At 35.5% G+C, this 19,665-nt stretch overlaps 1 protein-coding gene and 1 long non-coding RNA gene across 2 annotated transcripts in view; both read right to left on the bottom strand.

The window, feature by feature from the left end:
• Positions 1-964: 964 nt before the first annotated feature.
• On the bottom strand, positions 965-3,712 carry LOC141331090 (uncharacterized). The gene is made up of 4 exons (XR_012355231.1): positions 3,392-3,712; positions 3,254-3,313; positions 3,054-3,121; positions 965-1,399 (listed from the first exon to the last, which is right to left on the bottom strand). It is a non-coding gene; the product is annotated as an uncharacterized lncRNA (long non-coding RNA).
• Positions 3,713-4,923: 1,211 nt separating this feature from the next.
• Positions 4,924-19,665, bottom strand: part of cd81a (CD81 molecule a) — a 33,391-nt gene continuing 18,649 nt past the window's right edge. Inside the window, exons 3-8 of the mRNA XM_073836163.1 lie at positions 14,599-14,696; positions 11,870-11,944; positions 11,670-11,783; positions 11,503-11,589; positions 11,328-11,411; positions 4,924-8,341 (exon numbers count right to left, since the gene is read on the bottom strand). Of these exons, the coding sequence (XP_073692264.1) occupies positions 8,279-8,341; positions 11,328-11,411; positions 11,503-11,589; positions 11,670-11,783; positions 11,870-11,944; positions 14,599-14,696 (521 nt within the window). The 3' untranslated portion in view covers positions 4,924-8,278. The remainder of the gene's footprint in view (positions 8,342-11,327; positions 11,412-11,502; positions 11,590-11,669; positions 11,784-11,869; positions 11,945-14,598; positions 14,697-19,665) is intronic.

Here is a 19,665-nt window from a genome sequence, read left to right as displayed (position 1 = left end):
TGTTACCCACCCAAATACTGACATTGCATCATCTCTCCTCCCAGGAACTTCAGTTAATCCTAAAAGAAGATAGGAAGAAAAATGCAGGGTTCCAAAAATCCCACTCTGAGGAGAGAGGATGTACAAACTGTTTAGTCAACAGGCTGGATGAGATTTGAGGGGGTTTTCATTTGAGTTGGTTTAAATGTGATTTTTTTGTGTGTGTGTCTATATTTAAACGATTAGTAGATCACTGACTCATACACTGTAAAACCCGACAAGTTACGGTAACTCAAACCGTTTTAGGAAACTGATTGCCTTAAACCATTTAAGTTTGGTAAAACCCAAAAATATGAGTACTATAAACTCATATACATTGAGTTTAATTAACTTATTCTTTTTAACATTAGCTTAGGCAATTATTTGAGTTAACTCAACTTTAAAAATGTAAGTTTATTCCACTCAGTCAGTTTGAATTCAGGTAACAAATCCCACTAAGTCATATCAACTTTTTGCTACTTGAATGGTTTGAGGAAACCGATTGCCTTAGATGGTTTAAGTTCATCAAACTCAAAGCAATAAAGTTACATAAGACGTACCAAAAACACTGGTAATAATGACAGAACAGGTGGGTTTTCTTAAGTATTTATTGAAATACAACAAATGTTTTAAAGCATAAATAAAAATAAGTGATCTGTTTAGTTAAAAATATAACATTTACGCTATCTTATCAGACTTTTCACCAAATAAGCAAAGACAGCAAAAACAAGGAAATGTTTAACAAAATCCCTTTTTAAAATACTAATTATAATTGATAATATTAAAAATAATAACAATAAATGATATGAAACACAGTGGATCAATTTTAAAATAAAATATAAAAAAAAAAGGTTTTCCTTAAATTTTGTATAGAAAGTACTGTTAATCTTATGTATACTATAAGGGAATACATTAGTGCAAAAAAAACAAAAAAAAACCTGTACACTGAGCCAAAACTTGGCAGACATCATCTTTAGATACAATCAAAACATCCAAGTCAAAATTATTTATACAATGCTTTTTACAATACAAGTTATGTCAAAGCAACTTTACATTACTGCAGTGACCATTTGATCTGGATACAGACTAGACCTGGTGGCTACAGCAACCTCAGAATAAGAAAGAAACAGACTAATATTAACATAGACGCAAAAGTTCCATGTTGCCACAAAGTCAGATTGGAGAGGACTCATCTGGTTCTCGTGGTCTTGCGTCGATGGCCGTCTAGGTGATGAGGTCTTCAATGATGATCTGTCTCTGGGGCTCATCTAGTTGACGTGGTTTCTGCTGACATTCCATTGGGTTTAAGAATAATGTTCCCTCTTCCTCCTTAACAGTGATGGTGACAGCTGCCATCTGCACCTGATCACGCTCCCGTTTTCTAAATGCAGTAAAAGTTTTGTTAGTGTACGTCACCAAATATCATCATATCTAAACAAATCAGACATATTTACATTTTCATAAATTACAATAAAGGTGTGAAGGATCGGGAAAGTGTTTATTCAATAAGGTATGTACACAATTTAAAACAAAAAACCTGTAGTACTTTAATTTTCACATCACAACTTCCAGAGTTGTTTATCAGCAGGATTTTCAGATGTGAATATCAGCTAAATGTTTTAGAGATTTAATTTAATTTAATTTACATAAACTCATTTTACTAATTTACTATTTAATTTGACAATCTAAGGTTCTTTATTACAGAACAGAGAGAAAAAGTGATAGTTCACCCAAAAATGAGAATTACTTACTCTAATGTTGTTCCAAGCCCGCATTCCAATTTAAACCCTGTGGCTTGTGACGATACATTGAGGTTTGAGACACAAAACTATCGGTCTGTACAAAAAACTGAACAGTATTTATATTATTTACCTTTGATCGATCGCAACGTTCTACTGTCCTCACAACAGCCGGCGCGTGATGCGTCAACGTGATCTGCCATAGTAGATGCATGCACGGCGGTCTGTCATGCGTACACATCACTCATTGTTTACGTAGTGCATAGTGGCTACTCAAAATGATAATGACTTGTGCTTATCCTGATTCTGGCAATTGATTAAAAACTAAAAGATTACGTTTTCTTGTGCAAACCCATCGGGGAGTGTTGACTTTTCACTGACTACAATCGCCAGAGCACGCTGACGCACCATGCACAGGTTGTTGTGAACACGCTCCATACAGGGGAGAGTTCCGGTGGATCAGAGGTAAATAATGATGTAAATACTATTAAGTTTCTTGAACAAGACAGACAGTTTTGTGTCTCAAGATCTCAATGTATCACCTCGGGCCGCAGGGTTTAATTGGGTTTTGTCTGTGTATGTTTTTTTTCCCTCAAAGATTTGGTAACTATTGACTGCCATTATATGACTGACAGACTGCAATGGTTTGAGTTAAACATTTTTGTTTGAACTATCCCTTTAAGGTATTTTTAATGATATCTGAGAACTTTCTGAGCCTCCATAGACAGCTACGCAACTGGAATGTTCCTAGATCTATAAAATATATTTTTTTCATCTGTATTAATTAAGTATATAATCACAACTTAAAAGACTTCACTGGTATTCTTCTGAAGCAACACAAAATAAAAAAGACTGTCAGAATGACAGCCAACCTGAAATTTAAGATGTCATTCACTCTGCCAATACAGACTGAATCAAAATGGTAGCACACTACAAACATTACTGGTCCTTAGATGTCATGATGTTATTCTTGTGGGATGCTAGTTGAGGTTTGCCATTTTTCATCTGTGCTGTGTATTCACCATTGATCATTGTTTAGGTCTAAATTTCAAATCTAATATTCACACAAAATTACAGTATTGCTTCAGAAGAGCAGAGATTGAATTTGTGTTGCTGGTAATTCTGGACACAATTGCAATTGCATTAATAGCAATTCATCAAACAATAAAAACTGAAGAACTTTACTTTTTATAACGTGACAAATTACATCTTGTAATTTCGTAATAAACACTAAAGCCCATCAATTTGTATATATCCTAAAGCCCATCATATAAATATAATGTGAATTCTACTTACTTCATTTTAGGCTTTTACTGCAGCAGCTTGTTGCCAATGACATCACACCACCCCTAGCTGGCTTAGCTCTGAAAAGATTGATGTAAAAAACATGACAATTTGTTAGTATGAATTTTAAATAAGACATCATGAGGAGCAAATAACAGTCTAAAATGTTAACTAACTTAATGTTAACAAAACAGAGTATAAACGCTCCTCACCGGGCTTGGGCGAGTATAGTAACGTTAAACGTCAGCGTCACATGGATATTCTAGATGAAACTGACAAAGCAAATAATAAATAACGATTAACAAAAAGTTTAAACATTTTTGAAAATAGGGAACGTGTGTTTGCTTTACCTTGCTTCGGAGCTGTGGCGCGAGTGACGGTTAAAGATGTGGAAGATAGTTCGTCTTTCAGCCGCCTCTCGAGTTTAAAAATAAAAATTGCTGGACTCGTTTGTGTCCGACTGTGAGAAACCACAAAACATATTTATTAATTTATCACTGACAAACCGTTGTGTTTAACACTGCATATTTAACACCTCCCGTTGATAACTTTGATGTAATGACGCCATAGCTGCTTGATCTTTGCTAGACAACGTTATACACAATAAAGTTGACAAACACAAGTCGTTCGAAAGTGCTTAAAACAGCAATAAAGAAGTTTGAAAAGCTTAACTTGCCTGATATTTTCCAGGAATACGTCGCAATCCATCCTGCTGTGATCCCGTGACATGAGTGAGAGGATGAGCAGACATGATTGACTGAAAAAATGCGCGCGGTTTTTGAAAAAACCCGGAAAATATTTTGCCTCCAGTAAAAGTAATTATTTTAAAATTATAAATCTAAATCTAAATGAAATAGATGTATGTATTTATTATATTATCGTTATTATTATAGTTTATTGGTTGTTTAATTATTATTAAAAGTAATATATTACCATTTAGTTAGGCTATTTATCTAGTAATGAAACATCTAATAATCTAGAACTATATTATACAAACGTGACTTCTCGAAAAACTATGTTAGAAATCATGGATTAAGCTTATATTTATTTTAAATATTTTGTGATCGGCCATAGACATAGAGTGTATGGCAATAATAGATTAAATTAATTTCTAGTAACTTATTTAAAATGAGTTCTGCTTAACCTAATTCGCATTTGAGTTTACATCACTAAAATGTATTGAGTTGAAATAACTTTTAGAAATTTTTGAGTTAAATTAACTCATTTCATTTAACGAATTCCACTGTTAGGTTTTACAGTGTACAGTAATGAATGTATTATTTGAGCTGATTGCTTTATCCACTTGCTGCTGGAAATGAGTCTTTTGTTTGAAACAAAGGGAGGCCCATAGTTAAGAAGACACACCCAATGCAGCAGTCCAGCAGCTCTCCAGGGTGGTCACTATATCCCACAATACTGAAACTGATGAAACTGATGAAACAAATGATTTCATGGCTTTACACCTTTGCTATCTATCTTTAGAGTAATAAAAAAAAGGATAATGAGAATGACAAAAAATAAAATACCAAATATGAAAGTAAAAATGAAACACAAAAAAGTTTAGGGGGTTTCAGCAACAGGATTTATGACTGACAGAAGAAGAATGTGCTGATGCACAAAACATGATTCATGATGAAATCAGATTCTGAATGTAAATCCCATTCTCTAAAAAGAGTATGGCAAATATCAGTGGTATTTGATGACAACAACATTCTAAAAATAATGTTTTGTGGTTTCTTAAAGAACCTATAACATCTATGGCAAAAAAAGTTCTTACTACAAAAACACCCTTTCTGGGACTATTTTAAAGAGTGAACTTTTAGTTTTCTTTTTTACATCTGACAAGGGAATAATGTAGACAAAGGAACAAAATGAAGAGATGTTATTTGTAAAATACATTTAATTCCTAAATGTTTGGGCAACAAACCAAATCAAAATCAAAATTGGTGCATCGGGGTAAAGAAAGCTTGAGTTACAGTTGTTAATTTGGGTATTTGATGAGTATGAGATCCTTTCAACACAACAGTTGTATTTGATAGTGTTCAAATGCTCTGATGTGTTTTAACTAAACAGTTAACTTCATAAACAACTGTTTCTCCTTCATAATATTTAATAGTTAGAAGATCATGCTCGACTTGTCAGGACCCCCGAAATCCTTACATGCTTCAAACGAAATCATTGCAAGTACCAGAAAAAAGATATCACAATTAAAGGCATACATTGTCTTTACATGGTAATTAGTATACTATATAGCTGTACATATTACAAGACACTTTCTAAGCATATCAGCATAGGCAATATGTGTTAACAAGACAGGGTTGCATAATGCATGTAGTAAATCACATGGTAAATCTGATGGTATTTATGCATCAGGGATGAGGGCGTTTTGCATGATAGAAGAAGTGCACGATAGACATGTACACAGGCATAGTAAGGGTGTAGTCACCAGTTTTCAGAGTGAATAGTACTTGAGCGCCACCTAGTGAAGGTGACGAGGTATAACAGCAACTACATCTGTGATAGAGGTGGCAGTGAAGAGTCAAGAGCTTGTCAATACTATACCCAACCAAGCCTGTCCTTCTGAACTCACTGTCAACAGATATCACACATGTACACAATCACACAAACTCCTTAAAGTGATATCACAGCTATGACAGCATAGACGATTCCATTAGGAATCAATCTGGATTTGCTATCTAAGTGATTAAGGGATAGGGTGTTTCATTTATAAGGCTAGTAGGTATGTATGAATCCTCTCTATGGCTTGGATCGCTGTAAAGAAGGGGAGCACTTCATTGACTAGGGCAGTGAATCTAAATGTGGTCCAACTCTTTCTATGCAGACCATGGGGAAAAATACAGTAGACCTATAAGACAGCATAAAGAGATTGAAGTTTGTAGCGGGCATCAGGAGCTCTAGGTTTACAGCTTTCAGTAAGAATGCTGATCTAGGATCAGCTCTCTCATCCATGTGATCTCACATTTAAGAAACACAATGATCATAGATCAGTGCCCTTTCTGCAATTAAGGGAAATATTCCAGGTTCAATACAATTCATTCACAAGTTAAACTTTTCTGATAACATCTGCGGCATAATGTTGCCACAAAAACTAATTTTGACTTTTGAGAATGCAAAAAGCAATGCTACAGTGAGACACTTAAAACAGAAGTGAATGGTAAAGCACAAATGTGTCATTTTATCCACCTTTTTTTCGCCTTAAGAGCAGGCACAGCCATTTGTACATTTTATGGGTCTGGCAGCTATTTTAATCTGTACAAAACAGCTCGTTTTGCTGCTTTGTAAATTGGTGTGTCTTACCATATTATTTTAATGTATTATTTTATTTATGAACACACTGGTTTGTAGCGCAAACAGTTTTACCGTTTACTGCACGTTGTTGTGGATAATAAAAGTCTCACTCATAGGCTTACTTCCATGTTAAAGAAAAAAGCAAGCATATTATTTGAGCAGTGAAACTGTTCTTATTATTTTAAGTTTTAGACTTAAAGGACAAGTTCACTTTCAGAACAAAAATGTGTACTCACCCCATTGTCATCCAATATGTTCATGTCTTTCTTACTTCAGTTGTAAAAAATGGTGTTTTTTGAGGAAAACATTTCAGGATTTCTCTCCATATAATGGACTTCTATGGTGCCCCCGAGTTTGAACTTCCAAAATGCAGTTTCAAAGGGCTCTAAACAATCCCATCTGAGGAAGCAGGGTCTTATCTAGCAAAACGATTGGTTGTTTTCTAAAAACAATTTCAACTTATATACTTTTTAATCTCAAACACTCGTCTTGCAGAGCTAGAGAAGACGAGCATTTGAATACTAAAATTATACAAATTGTAATTTTTCATAAAATAAGCCGATAGATAAGACCCTTCTTTCCTCGGCCGTGATCGTTTAGAGCCCTTTGAAGCTGCTTTTTTGTTAAGTATAAACTTGATGGGCACCATAGAAGTCCATTATATGGAGAAAATCCCTAAATGTTTTATTCAAAAAACATAATTTCCTTATGACTGAAGAAAGAAAGACATGAACATCTTGGATGACAAGGGAGTGAGTACATTATCTGTAAATTTTTGTTCTGAAAGTGAACTACTCCTTTAAGTTGCTATAAAAACTAAATTGTAAAGTGGTAAATAAAAGGTTAAATAAACACTGTCACGCTAAAATCACAACAGTGAGTAATGTTTACGACTCGGCCTCATTCACCACCATTTTAAGTACCTAATTGTATCCCATATTGTTGCTGTTTTTGAAAAAGCCGAAAATAATTTTTGTTGTAACCAACAAGTTACAAGTGCTGTTGATTGAGAATAACTTGTTGACCGACAGAGAACCCTATATATATTAAGTTTTACACCGACTGAGCTTAAATGTCACACATTGTAAGAAGTAATGTAGTGCTCGTAAACTTCAGAAAGTTTAAACCGAAAATATACTTTCCTTGCCCGAGTTCCGCTCCAGCTTGCTGACAGTCCGTGCGACGTAATTTAAGAACAGTCCGGTAGGTGTAGACGTTAATAAACGCAATCTTTTACTGTTAAGTTTTCGGCCACAGCTCTATCCCTCCTAGGTTGACACATGGCTTGCGCGTTCAACAACGTGCTCCTGACGGAGCGGAACGCGGAAAATGAAGTATACCTGGGTCTTTAACATTCTTAATCCTTCCACTCTCGCTTCCAATAAGCACTGTATTCTGACTTTCCCTCTCACCTAGCTAACACTGTTTATTTAGTGGTTTCTCAAGAAGAAACGTGAACATACAAACAGCAGTCTCAGAGAGGAAGATGGACTGGAGTGTTCAATACGAGATTCATGCTTAGGAGCCATATAGGGCTGCAAATATATACAGTTTATACATGTACATACGTAAAGAAAGATATTAACCAATAGCAATAGCAGTACTTAACAGTTAACACAAAAAACCTACAAGCAAATAAATGTATCCATTCTTCATGTAATAATGTACTGTGTGTGTAAGTCTACTGCTATAGCTACAGATAGCAACTAGTCTTTGCCAACGACAGCGTAAACAATAGCAGACTAGTTGGTGGTTCCACTGCAACGTTTGAACAAAAAAATGCACAAAAATTGTTCTGAGACTTCAGGAACTGAATAGGTTGACTACATTAGGAAACAATGGTAGATACAAAACAAAATAGGAGATGGTAGATATAAAACAAATTTTTTTTGGCTGATGTTTTAAAGGTAATATCTTGCCCCTCCGTTTCAGTAAACAGGGCTGTTCCTGATGCCACAACAAAGCACCATGCTGAAGATCATCTCGAAGATCTGGAAAGAGAGAGTAAAATAAGGGTAAAATGTGATGCAGGCAACATTAAACACTAGTAAAATATACAGTGCACAGCATGGACATGTATGGACATGTATTTCACTCAGTATTAACACTCTTGAGCAGCTGTGGGGGATTCTGTAGAGAGGAGCTAAGCAAAACTCCGCATTCAAAGAGGTCGTCCTCCAGGAGTTAAACAGGACAGATGTGAAAATTTGCCATGAACTTGTACACTCAGTGCCAAGAAGGGTCAGAGCAGTATACTTAATGTTCTGGAGGACATATTAAGTACTAGAATATTATACATTTGCTGAACTACATATAGGGTGTACTAATTTCTGCAATCCATTATTTAAACAAAATTGGCTAATTTACTTATATTACAGGAAATATTGACATATATTTTGTTGTTTTTATTAAGTATTGTTAGATGTATCCTTGTCTGCCTTGGTTTTGCACTGTTTCTCAGTTGGTTTCTCCCTTTGTCTCCCCCTGTCATTCTGTGTTCATTTGGTTGAGTCCTCATTTGAGTTATCCCTGTCACCTGTGTTTCATGATTAGTTTGTCTTTATAAGTCTGTCCTTGTTTTCATGTCCCTGTCGGTCATTAATGTTGATTTAGTTTAAGTGTGTGGATGTTCCTGTTTGTGCTTCCTGAAGATTCATATTAAAAGCATATTTAGTTGAACTTCGTCTCCCGTCTCGTCTAACCAGCACGACACCTAACAAGTATGTTTAATTAAATATAGCCATATTTCCATGAATTATATTAGTGATCATTAAGAAAATACATCTTTTATATATATTAAGAGGGGGTGTACTCATTTATGCTGTGCATTGTATGTTAAAAGGAATAGTTCACCCATAAATGAACAAAACAAAGCCACTAAACCCAACAAAACTTGCATATTTTTGACGATTATTACTGCTGAAAAATGATCAGTTATTGTACTAATTGGTCAGACTGGGAAAAACATTTAGAGTAATAGACTGCCAAAAGTTATAACGAATTAAGAAGAGGTTTGAGGAACAAAAGATGTTTGTGTCCAGAGCAGAGGTTGCGTTAGACTGTTACATTGCCCGTCATTTTGACGAACGGGGTCGTAAAAATTCTGTCATAATTCCTTATCACCCTTCATTTTAATTTTCATATTTTAATTATAACACATTTAATTGCATTTATTTTTGTTCACATTTTGATTTTTAATATGTTGAAGAGAACAGATGAGACAGCTTAACTTTTCATGTTCAACACCACACCCCGCAGTGACATCGATTTTAATATATTCTCATTTTAATGAGCAATATTGATCAGTAAATCCCAGTCGATCTTTTGGTCTATGCTGTTTTCAGTCGATGACTAACAAGTACTAGAGGGAGTCAAGATATATTTTTACTGTTGCTATGCACTACGTTGACAACGGGGATAAACAAATCTCCTTGGAGAAGCTGACACCAGCAACGTGTTTGAAGAGAAGAGGATTACATGGAAAATGCTATAATTTTCAGATATTAGTAAACAAGTGTTTAAGAGAATATTGTTCTGTAGGATATCACGGTGATGTATGATAGATGAATAGTGAAGTCTGTAGTTTGAGAGGATATGTTATTTATAATGAATATAATTGTATTTTAAAAATTAAACAGTTTTTTTAAAAAGACATAGCTTGTGGGGTAAAACGCCCCCCAGAGGGTTTAGTTTCGCTCTATCATAATTACTATAATAACATATTTCTGTATATCAAATCCTTTGTTTTACACTTAATGCAGTATAACTAGGTAGTAAAATCAAAATATTTGAACAAAATAAAAAAACTAAAATACCTCAACATATTTGTTTGCATGGCTTAGTTATATGTATAAATATAAATGTTAAAAAATGTGGATATTTTGGACATTCCTCAAATAAATATTAATATATATACATGTTGATACATTACTTGCCTTTTACTTTTAGAGATTAAAAACTATAGTCTGTTCATTTTGCTGTTGATCTATGAAACAAACTGGTTGGTAAGAAAGGAGGCATTTTACCCCACTGCTGGGGCAAAACGCCCCCTTTGTACAAAAATATGTTCAGTCAAAATACTAATTAATTATGAAGGCTGAGCAATTTTAATATTTGGTGAATAACTCCTGCCATAGTCACTCAAAACCGGGATGGCAATTCTAGTCACATTTATGTTTTGTTTCACTGTAATGTCACAATTTCCTTAAGGGGGGCGTTTCCCCCCACTCTACCCTACATAGTGCGCCTCCCATCCAATAAATCGCAATGAAACAAAGTCTCAAATTTCAAATTCAGTTTCATTAGGAAATTCAAGCAATAAATAACATTTTGGCGCTCTTTAATGTGGCATGATAGATCGTTGTAGCTTCTTAGTACTATTGCGCCTGTGCGTAATCAAACGCATAGCAAAAGGCAAAAGATTAGTAAGTTTCTTTTTAGTTCTGGAGCAAGTGCTCTGTTGCCACACTGGAGCGCACTCGCCACCAACTGGACAGGGGTGGGAATTAGCTAATAATTACACTAGATAACCCTCTGTGTAATTTGTCAAAGTGACAGAAGGCCTTCAGATTTTTCCGTCATTGCAACAAAAATTCTGTCAATGATGGACAATTTTCGGTTAACGCGACCTCTGGTCCAGAGCAAGAATCTTGACAACATTTGTGTTTGTTCTTATAATTTCTGCTCAGGTAGGTGAAATATTAGGTTAATATTTTAATCAATACTGCTTGTGCTTATCTTTACCTCCTAACTTTAGTTTGTCAAAATACTGTGCGCTTTCCTGCTTACTTCTATATATGACCATGCAGAGCCATATAGCCCTGGGATTTCATCAAAAAATATTTTAATTTGACTTCCAAAAATGAACGGACTTTACAGGTTTGAAACAACATAAGTGGGTGAGAAATTAATGAAAAAATTTTCATTTTTGGAAGATCTATCGCTTTAACACACAGGCCCCTATACAAACACACTCACCATGATAACAGCAACAACCAAGGCAGCGATGCCAATCAAATAGATCTTCTCAGAGAAAAGCTCCTTGATCTTGGTGTGACAGTTCTGAAAAATGGAGAAACAGGTTATCGTCATGCAACGTGGGCTTGGATGAGAATTCTTCAATATGATGGTTTACTGAGGAGAGACTCATTACATCAGAGATTTTTTTGTCTTTAGGACAGGTCTCTGAAAGCCACATCGTGGCACCTGAAAACAGGCCTCCTTTGCCACAGCAGTTAAGCTGAAACCCAGAGATAACAGTGATTAGAAATATGTCTGTACAACATCTGGACTATTATTTGGTTTGAGAGGACTACTTACAGTCTCATGAAAGACCTTCAAGACAGCAGAGGCAGCCCGCCCTTGCTCATTGTCTCCAAGTGTAATGCCTCTGTCATACACAGAGTCATAGAATGTGATCAGCTCTTTGGAGATCTGTAAAAAAAGGTATAGTTAAAAATATGCAACTAAATGTGTGTATGTGTCAGCTTGACACTGTGTATCCATGTGTGTGAACTGACCTTGTCTTTGTTCATGAATCCCCAGATTCCAGCAGCAACCTCACAGGCAAACAGAATGACCAGGCAGGCAAAGAACTGTGGGAGAGAAAAGGGATGTGTACTGTATGTGGACAGGAGTCTGTCACTGAATTCATAATTAATATGTGGATTAATTCTTTAAAGATAGATTTCAATGTTATACTTTTGATATATATTCATTAGGGATGTAACAGTATCAAAGTCACACAACACAATGATATTGCATGATGATGCCCACAATGTGATATTTATTACATTAAAAAAAAAAATTAATGAATTTTTTTTTAGTTAAATTATTATGTAATGAACTTTGAGAGTGTAATGAGCTCCAACCCATGTTCTTATCTTAGAAAATTTAAGTCAGAAAAACGTCAGTGAATTGACTTGTACCTGAACTTTAAAGGGGACTCAACCCTCTTTTTATTTATGATATACTATCTCTAAATTACATTCACTGGTGTTTTAGGAAGTCAAACAAATTAGAATATAAAAATAAGAATAACAACAATGACAGTAAATGAAGACAGTGGGTATATTATTTTTGCTTTACAGTAGGAAATTACAGCACTTCTTTCCTAATTTCTACACCTGAAAGGGATATTTTGAATTGGGACTGCAGTAATGTTACCCATTTACACCGCTAGCTGTCAGCAATTCATACTTCACTTTTAAAGGAGAAGTCCGGTGTGATATTGACCTAAAGTGTAATGAATCATGATACCGAGTGTAGCTCATCTCGGCTTGTCCCTTGCACTCCGAAATCTGGCGCTAGTTAGGCGATGCTAACAACAGGTTGTCGTTGAGGGTGCCTCGGGCATCAGACTAGCCATGTAAATAAATCACTGTTTTACACCATTTACGAGGCACAAAGTAGCTCCACACTTCATTGGTAGACTTCCAAGGGCCCTGACATTTAAAACGAGACATCGAGAACTTTGAAAAAGCACTGGTAGTTTATTTACAAGAAGATTTACACAGAAAGTACCTTCAGACAATTTACCTTTCGCCGCCATCTTGAATTTAGTCACGATAAGTCGAGTGACGAGCAGGAAGGAAACTACAACCTGATAAGTCACGTGAGTAATCACGTTACTTTTGGACTGGAGTAGGGATGGCTCGATACCACAATTTTGACTTCGGTACGATACTAGGATCTAATCAAGATGGCGGAGAACAGTACATTTCCTCAAGGTACTGTCTGTATAAATCTTCTTGTAAATAAACTACCAGTGCTTTTTCAAAGTTCTCAATGTCTCGTTTTAAATGCCAGGGCCCTTGGAAGTCTACCAAGCCGAGTGTGGAGCTACATTGTACCTCGTAAATGGTGTAAAACAGTGATTTATTTATCAACGACAACCTGTTGTTAGCATTTTAGCGCCGGATTTCAGAGTGCAGGGGACAAACCAAGATGAGCTATGAAAGGTAAGTTCACACTCGGTATCATGATTCATTACACTTTAGGTCAATATCACACCGGACTTCTCCTTTAAGCTTTTATTTTGACAGAAACGACAGTAGGGCTTTTATTTTGACTAAAGACTCCAGCTTCAGTGAAAACAGGTCTCACTACAAATCTAGTAATATGCTGTAATCATCTGCCATGAAAATAAAGCATAACTGTTGGCTGAGGGGCCCCCAAATGCTCGCTAAACTCAGTAGATGAGGCGTGGAAAACACCAGATCACGAGCCGATCGCTTCAATTTGCGCTTCGCTTTGAAATCGCTTTGAGACTTGATAAAGGAATTAAACCATATTGTGCTTTCGGTTTTAGTTTGTTTGACAGATACTGTGCCAAAGCATAATGGCCCAAAACACAATATTAAAGGAACACTCCACTTTATTTTGGAAATAGACTCATTCTCCAAACCTATAAGTAGAGTTTTACCGTTTTGAAATCCATTCAGCCGTTCAATGATCTCTGCTAAGCTATGCTAAAATTGATATCGCCAGAACAGGAGAATGGCTGAATGGATTTCAAAATGGTAAAACTCAAGTTATTAACTTGGGGGGAGTTGGAGAATGAGCCTATTTCCAAAAAAAAGTGGAGTGTTCCTTTAAAGACCTTTACCTTTTAAAAACTACAGTTTTTGCCAGGGAGACCTATCGTTTCATATTTTCATGTAAACCTCAATAATACCGAGATGGCTTTGCTATCGCGATATCACTGTATTGATAATATTGTGTTACCTAAATGTAAAACTCTTACATTTTACACTACTTCATTATTCTTATTAATTAGCTAACATATGAAAGTATACAATAATTTACAGTGGACACCAAAAAGTATGAGTTGCCAATGTCAGTAACAATGACATAAGCAATCTTTTTAAAAACTACACGACCATTTAAATGTTTGGAGTGTCACATGATCCTTCAGAAATCATTCTAATATGTTGAACATTCTTATTATTTAAAGTATTTAATTGTTTTCAAGTTTTCATTTAAATTAATTATTTAAATTTAAACCTAAATATTGAAAAAGGCAATTGTTAAATACTGACATAAAATAAAGTCATGGCACCATAACAAATTCAGGGAATACATTTACCTACAATTTTTTGATGAAATCAACTAAAAAGGCCATGCACACTGTTTCCTTCCTTTTTTACAGTGGGGTTTTACGGTCAATGTATTAAAAATATATTTCCGGTTATTGTTTGGCATCATGTGATTTAAAGAATTTGCTGAGAGGTCAGGAGTTGTTACTCACTGTTCCGAGAAGACACTGGGATTCCTGAATGGCTCCATAGCAACCGAGGAATCCAACAAACATCATCACAGCGCCGACAGCAATCAAGATGTAGACACCTACATGAAGTAAAGCATGATGTGTGTTATCATAAAGGAGAATCCAAGATTCCTAAACAAAACTAACATCAAAGAGTAAGCCATTAAGAGGTGTTTAATTACACTGAACAACTTTATTAGACAAGTCATCCACTCTAAATGCTTTTTAAATACAGAGGGTGCAGTACTTCATCGTGACCAGCAGGAGTAGCTATGTGCTCACTTTGATGGGGTGGTAAGTTTACTTTAAGCAGACGGAAAGCTGCAGAACATTTGGAAGTCATACTAAGGGGCCCAAATTAACTTTTTGTTTCCATTCCCTCATTCACATAAAAAAGCCTCAAGCTAACAGCAAATCAGGATCCTTATGTAACATGACGTGCACTGGGAGAAGGAAAGAAAAGGGAATAATGAAAAACTGTTGAGTTAAAGACTCTTAGAGAAAGAAAGAAAGAAAGCAAGAAAGCTCCCTCTTTTCCCAGTGTTTACTTCGCCTAGTAACCCAGGCTGAGTGATAACCGCTGTAACCATAGCAACCCCAGTAGGCCTTAGGGTGCAGCAGAAGCAGTGTTTGCATGGATGTTCAAATGGCAGCGATGAGAGAAATAGAATAGAAAACTCTCACTCTTAGGAAATAATCAGCCACACCACTGAAACCACTGTGACTCAGCACGCAGAATTAGTGAGCATGAATTATCTTTTCAACTGTAACTTTTGCAGTAGTAATACCTGATCGATTACAGTTTTTAACAGCTTTTCTTTATTTTCGTGTTAGAATGTTTAAACAAAATCATGAGTTGTACTACTGATCAACTAGCCTACATTTCAACAAGCTATATTTGTGTCAAGAAAAACACAAATATAAAAAAATGTACTTTGTTCCTATACAGTATTAGTTTTGTGTTGAACAACTAATCCATCAAGTTAAAGGGATAGTTCACCTAAGAATTAAAATTGTGTCATTACTTACTCAAGACCTTCGTTCATCTTCAGTACATGAATTAAGATATTTTGATGAAATTCAAGAGGTGCATAGACAGCATGGAGTATTTTAACAATGTCTTTACTACCTTTCTGGGCCTTGAACATGTCAGTTGCATTTGCTGTCTATGCAGGGTCAGAAAGCTCTCAGATTTGATCAAAAATCTCTTAATGTGTGTTCCAAATATGAATGAAGTTCAGTCAAGCCCTGCCCTCTATTCCATATTCACTCTGAAATTCATCAAAATACTTATGTAAAGTTGGTTGCAACTCCTGTTCAATATAATAATTCCCTGACTGAATGAATTCATTGATTTGTTATGCAGATACTGGACATATGGCATCCCTACCCAAAATCAAAAAATGTACAAGTTTGAACAAGTTTACAAGTTTTAACATTCAAAAGATTGGGATCAGTAAGTTTTTAAAGACATCTTCTCTGTGTATCAAGACTGTGTTTATTTGATTAAAAATACAGAAAAAAACTCTAATATTGTGAAATATTACTGCACTTTAAAATAGAGGTTTTCTATTTTAATATACTCTAAAATAGAACTTATTCCTGTGATGCAAAGCTGATTTTCAGCATCAATGCTTGAGTCTTTAGTGTCACATGATCCTACAGATCATTCTAATATGCTGATTTATTATCAATGTTGAAAACAGTGCTGCTTAATATTTTTGTAAAACGTGATACTTTTTCAGGATTCTTTGACAGCATTTATTTAAAATAGAAATCTTTTGTAACAATATACACTACCGTTCAAAGTCTGGTGACAGTATTTTTTTCTTTCTTTGAAAGAAATGAATTCTTTTATTCAGCAAGGATGCGTTAAACTGATAAAAGTGATAGTAAAGATTTATATTGCTAGAAAAGTAAAGTATACTAAAATATAAAACTGTTATTTTAAATTGCAATAATATTACATTTTTTTTTGTATTTTTGATCAAATAAATGGAACTTCGATGAGCATAAGAGACTTCTTTAAAAAGAACATTAAAAATCGTTCTGATCACAAACTTTTGAACGGCAGTGTATATCGTAGGCACACTACAAATAACTGTTAAGCATCACTGATTTTAAATCACATTAATTTCTATGCTCTGGAAGCGTAATGCAAAGCCTTCTTTCTCCAAAGTTTCTCCATCTCTTAGTTGATCTTTTCCTTCCAGCCCCTCTCTCTTTTGCTCCGGCCTGCACAGAGACACACCCAGGGCACTTCTACTGCTGCTGGTAACACAAACTAAATCTCCAGAGCGTAATTCAATTTGGTTTTTAAAACATCTAAATGTCCCGCTGTCATTTAGCGACTGTGCCTATTCCTTTGCAAGAGAATTTAAAAAAAATCAATGCAATGTGGGGTGGTGCGGGAGGGGACTGACCGAGTCCTGGTTCCATTTACTTAATTGCGGTGGGTAAGGGGCTAAAGGAACTGCCACTAGGCCATTTCTCAGTGTGACAGGCCTGAATGGACTGCGACGATGAGACTAGCATACTGAACAGCTGCATAATGCACACCAACTCTCCCCCTGTCACACTTTCACTTTTTCTTTAAACAAACCCCCTTCTTTTTGCCTCTACTGTTGACTAGCTATGCAGAGTGTAATACGTTTGAGACAAGTTTCATGTAGTCTAAAAATAACTGATGAGAATTAGAAGAAGAATGTAAGGATATTTCTAGGACCAGGTGCTTCCTGTAAGGAATGAGCATCTTATGACACAATACACTTAAGAGACCCCCATCTCTCTGTATTGGCCCCCTGGATCGAGGCACTGACTTGACTGTCTGCATCTGTCTGAGTGCTTGTGAGTCTCGGAAAGAGTGTTTGAATTCATGTGTGAGTGCAAAGAAAGTTGCCAAATGCAGCTGCTATTTTCGTTAATTCGAAGAGCAGACATCTGGCTCTTGGCCAGTGAAGGACAGGGAGTGAGAGAGAGAGAGAAAAGAGAGGGAGAGAGAGAGCTGGGCGTGTCACATGAGGAAATGAGCAATGGAAAAAAAGACATTAGAAAAAAAAACAGGAAAATAATAAGATGGAGAAGAACGGGAAAAGGAGGACGGTGAACAAAAGAGTATGAGAAGACTTGAGACCAAGGTGGTGGGAAAAGGAAGTGAAGGAGTGGACGAGGTAAAAGTGCAGACACCGTTCAGCAAATTTTCAGGGGAAAAATCCGGTCATTTCAATGGGAAACTACACAGTCAGGAATTTCACGTGAGAGTGTTTCCCAGTGCAGATTTTGCAATGGCTTTAACTTGGTCACATGGATTCATCACGTTGACTAAGAGAAAACCGCTTGGTTTAAAAGGGACACATTATGAACAAAAAGACAATGGGTTTCCCAATGGGTTCAAACTCTTCACGCAGATCGAACCATCAGAAAGCTACTTGGTTTGAAATTGATTTCTGCGTTAATTATGCACCACACACTATACTGCCATACTATTGATAAGTGAAATTTTGCTGAAATTTCGCTAATGTGACCACACCTAAAGGGTGAAAAAGGAATGGGAAAGTCAGTGCACACGCTGCAAACTTTAAGCACAAACAGATGATGCCAGAGTTCAGAGTTGAACCACAATGGAAGTAATGGTGAGAGGAAAAGCTGCAGCGAGAGGGAGAAGGAGGGAGAGTGGCATGTTCTCAGACAACAGGCGGAGCTGTAGTTGGAGGAGGGGTGCTGGGATGTGTGAGCAGATTTTTCCTTTCGTTTTTTTTTCTCTAGAGACTGTTTTCTGTAACGTATGTCCTTTGAACACACAGCAACATATTTGCTTTTAAAGGTCCAAACATGTACATTAGATTTGCTCTTTTGTGTCTACATAATAAAGCAACATGGTAACCTAAAACTGTTACTTTTGGAGGCGTTTCTATATGTGACCGAACCCTTAAATTTAGTTTTGTTAAAACGCTTAGAAATTAATCATGAATTGTGATATTTAACCCAAATGCTTTGTTCAGCTTGTTGGGTCATTTAAGTTTCTATATACTGTATACATATATATATATATATATATATATATATTTTACCCAGGTGCTGGGTAGTTTTTCTGCACTCTAAAAATGTTGGGTAATTTTTTTTAACCCAAATGCTGGGTTCAGCTTGTTGGGTCATTTTATTGAATTATTTTTAATATTTTAACCACTTGCTGGGTAGTTTTTCTGCACTCTAAAAAAAGCTGGGTTATTGTTTTAACCCAAAATGCTGGGTTCAGCTTGTTGGGTCATTTTATTGGGTTTTTATTATATATTTTTTTGTGCTTTTTTTTATCCAGGTGCTGGGTAGTTTTTTTGCACTCTAAAAATGTTGGGTAATTTTTTAAACCCAAATGTTGGGTTCAGCTTGTTGGGTCATTTTATTGGGTTATTTTTAAATATTTTTACCAGGTGCTGGGTAGATTTCTGCACTCTAAAAAAAGCTGGGTTATTGTTTTAACCTAAAATACTGGGTTCAGCATGTTGGGTCATTTTATTGGGTTATTATATATATATATATATATATATATATATATAATTTTTTTTTATCCAGGTGCTGGGTAGTTTTTCTGCACTCTAAAAATGCTTTGTTCAGCTTGTTGGGTCATTTTATTGGGTTAATATTAATATTATTATTATTATTATTATTATGGTTTTTTTTTGTTTTTTTTTTGTTTTTTTTACCCAGTTGCTGGGTAGTTTTTCTGCACTTTAAAATATGCTGGGTTTAGTTTGTTGGGTCATTTTATTGGGTTATTTTTAATATTTTTTACCCAGGTGTTGGGTAGTTTTTCTGTAACTCAGCTGCTGGGTCATTTTTGTTTTTAGATGTAACTTTTCAAATATGAATGTAAGAAAAGTCATGAATATAAGTACTATGTCAAAAACAACCCAGCAAATGGGTTAATGTATTAAACCCAACAAGTTGGGTTAAAATAACCCAGAAATGGTTGTTTTTAACCTAGCATTTTTTTAGAGTGTACATTTCAACAAGAGCTATTTTTGTGTAAGGAAAAAAAACCTTATTTAATAT

This window comes from Garra rufa, chromosome 3 (genome assembly GCF_049309525.1).
Source record: "Garra rufa chromosome 3, GarRuf1.0, whole genome shotgun sequence".
In the NCBI taxonomy this organism is placed as follows: Eukaryota; Metazoa; Chordata; class Actinopteri; order Cypriniformes; family Cyprinidae; genus Garra; species Garra rufa.
Note: the sequence above shows the minus strand (reverse complement) of the source record. Positions and strands in the feature narration are given on the sequence as shown.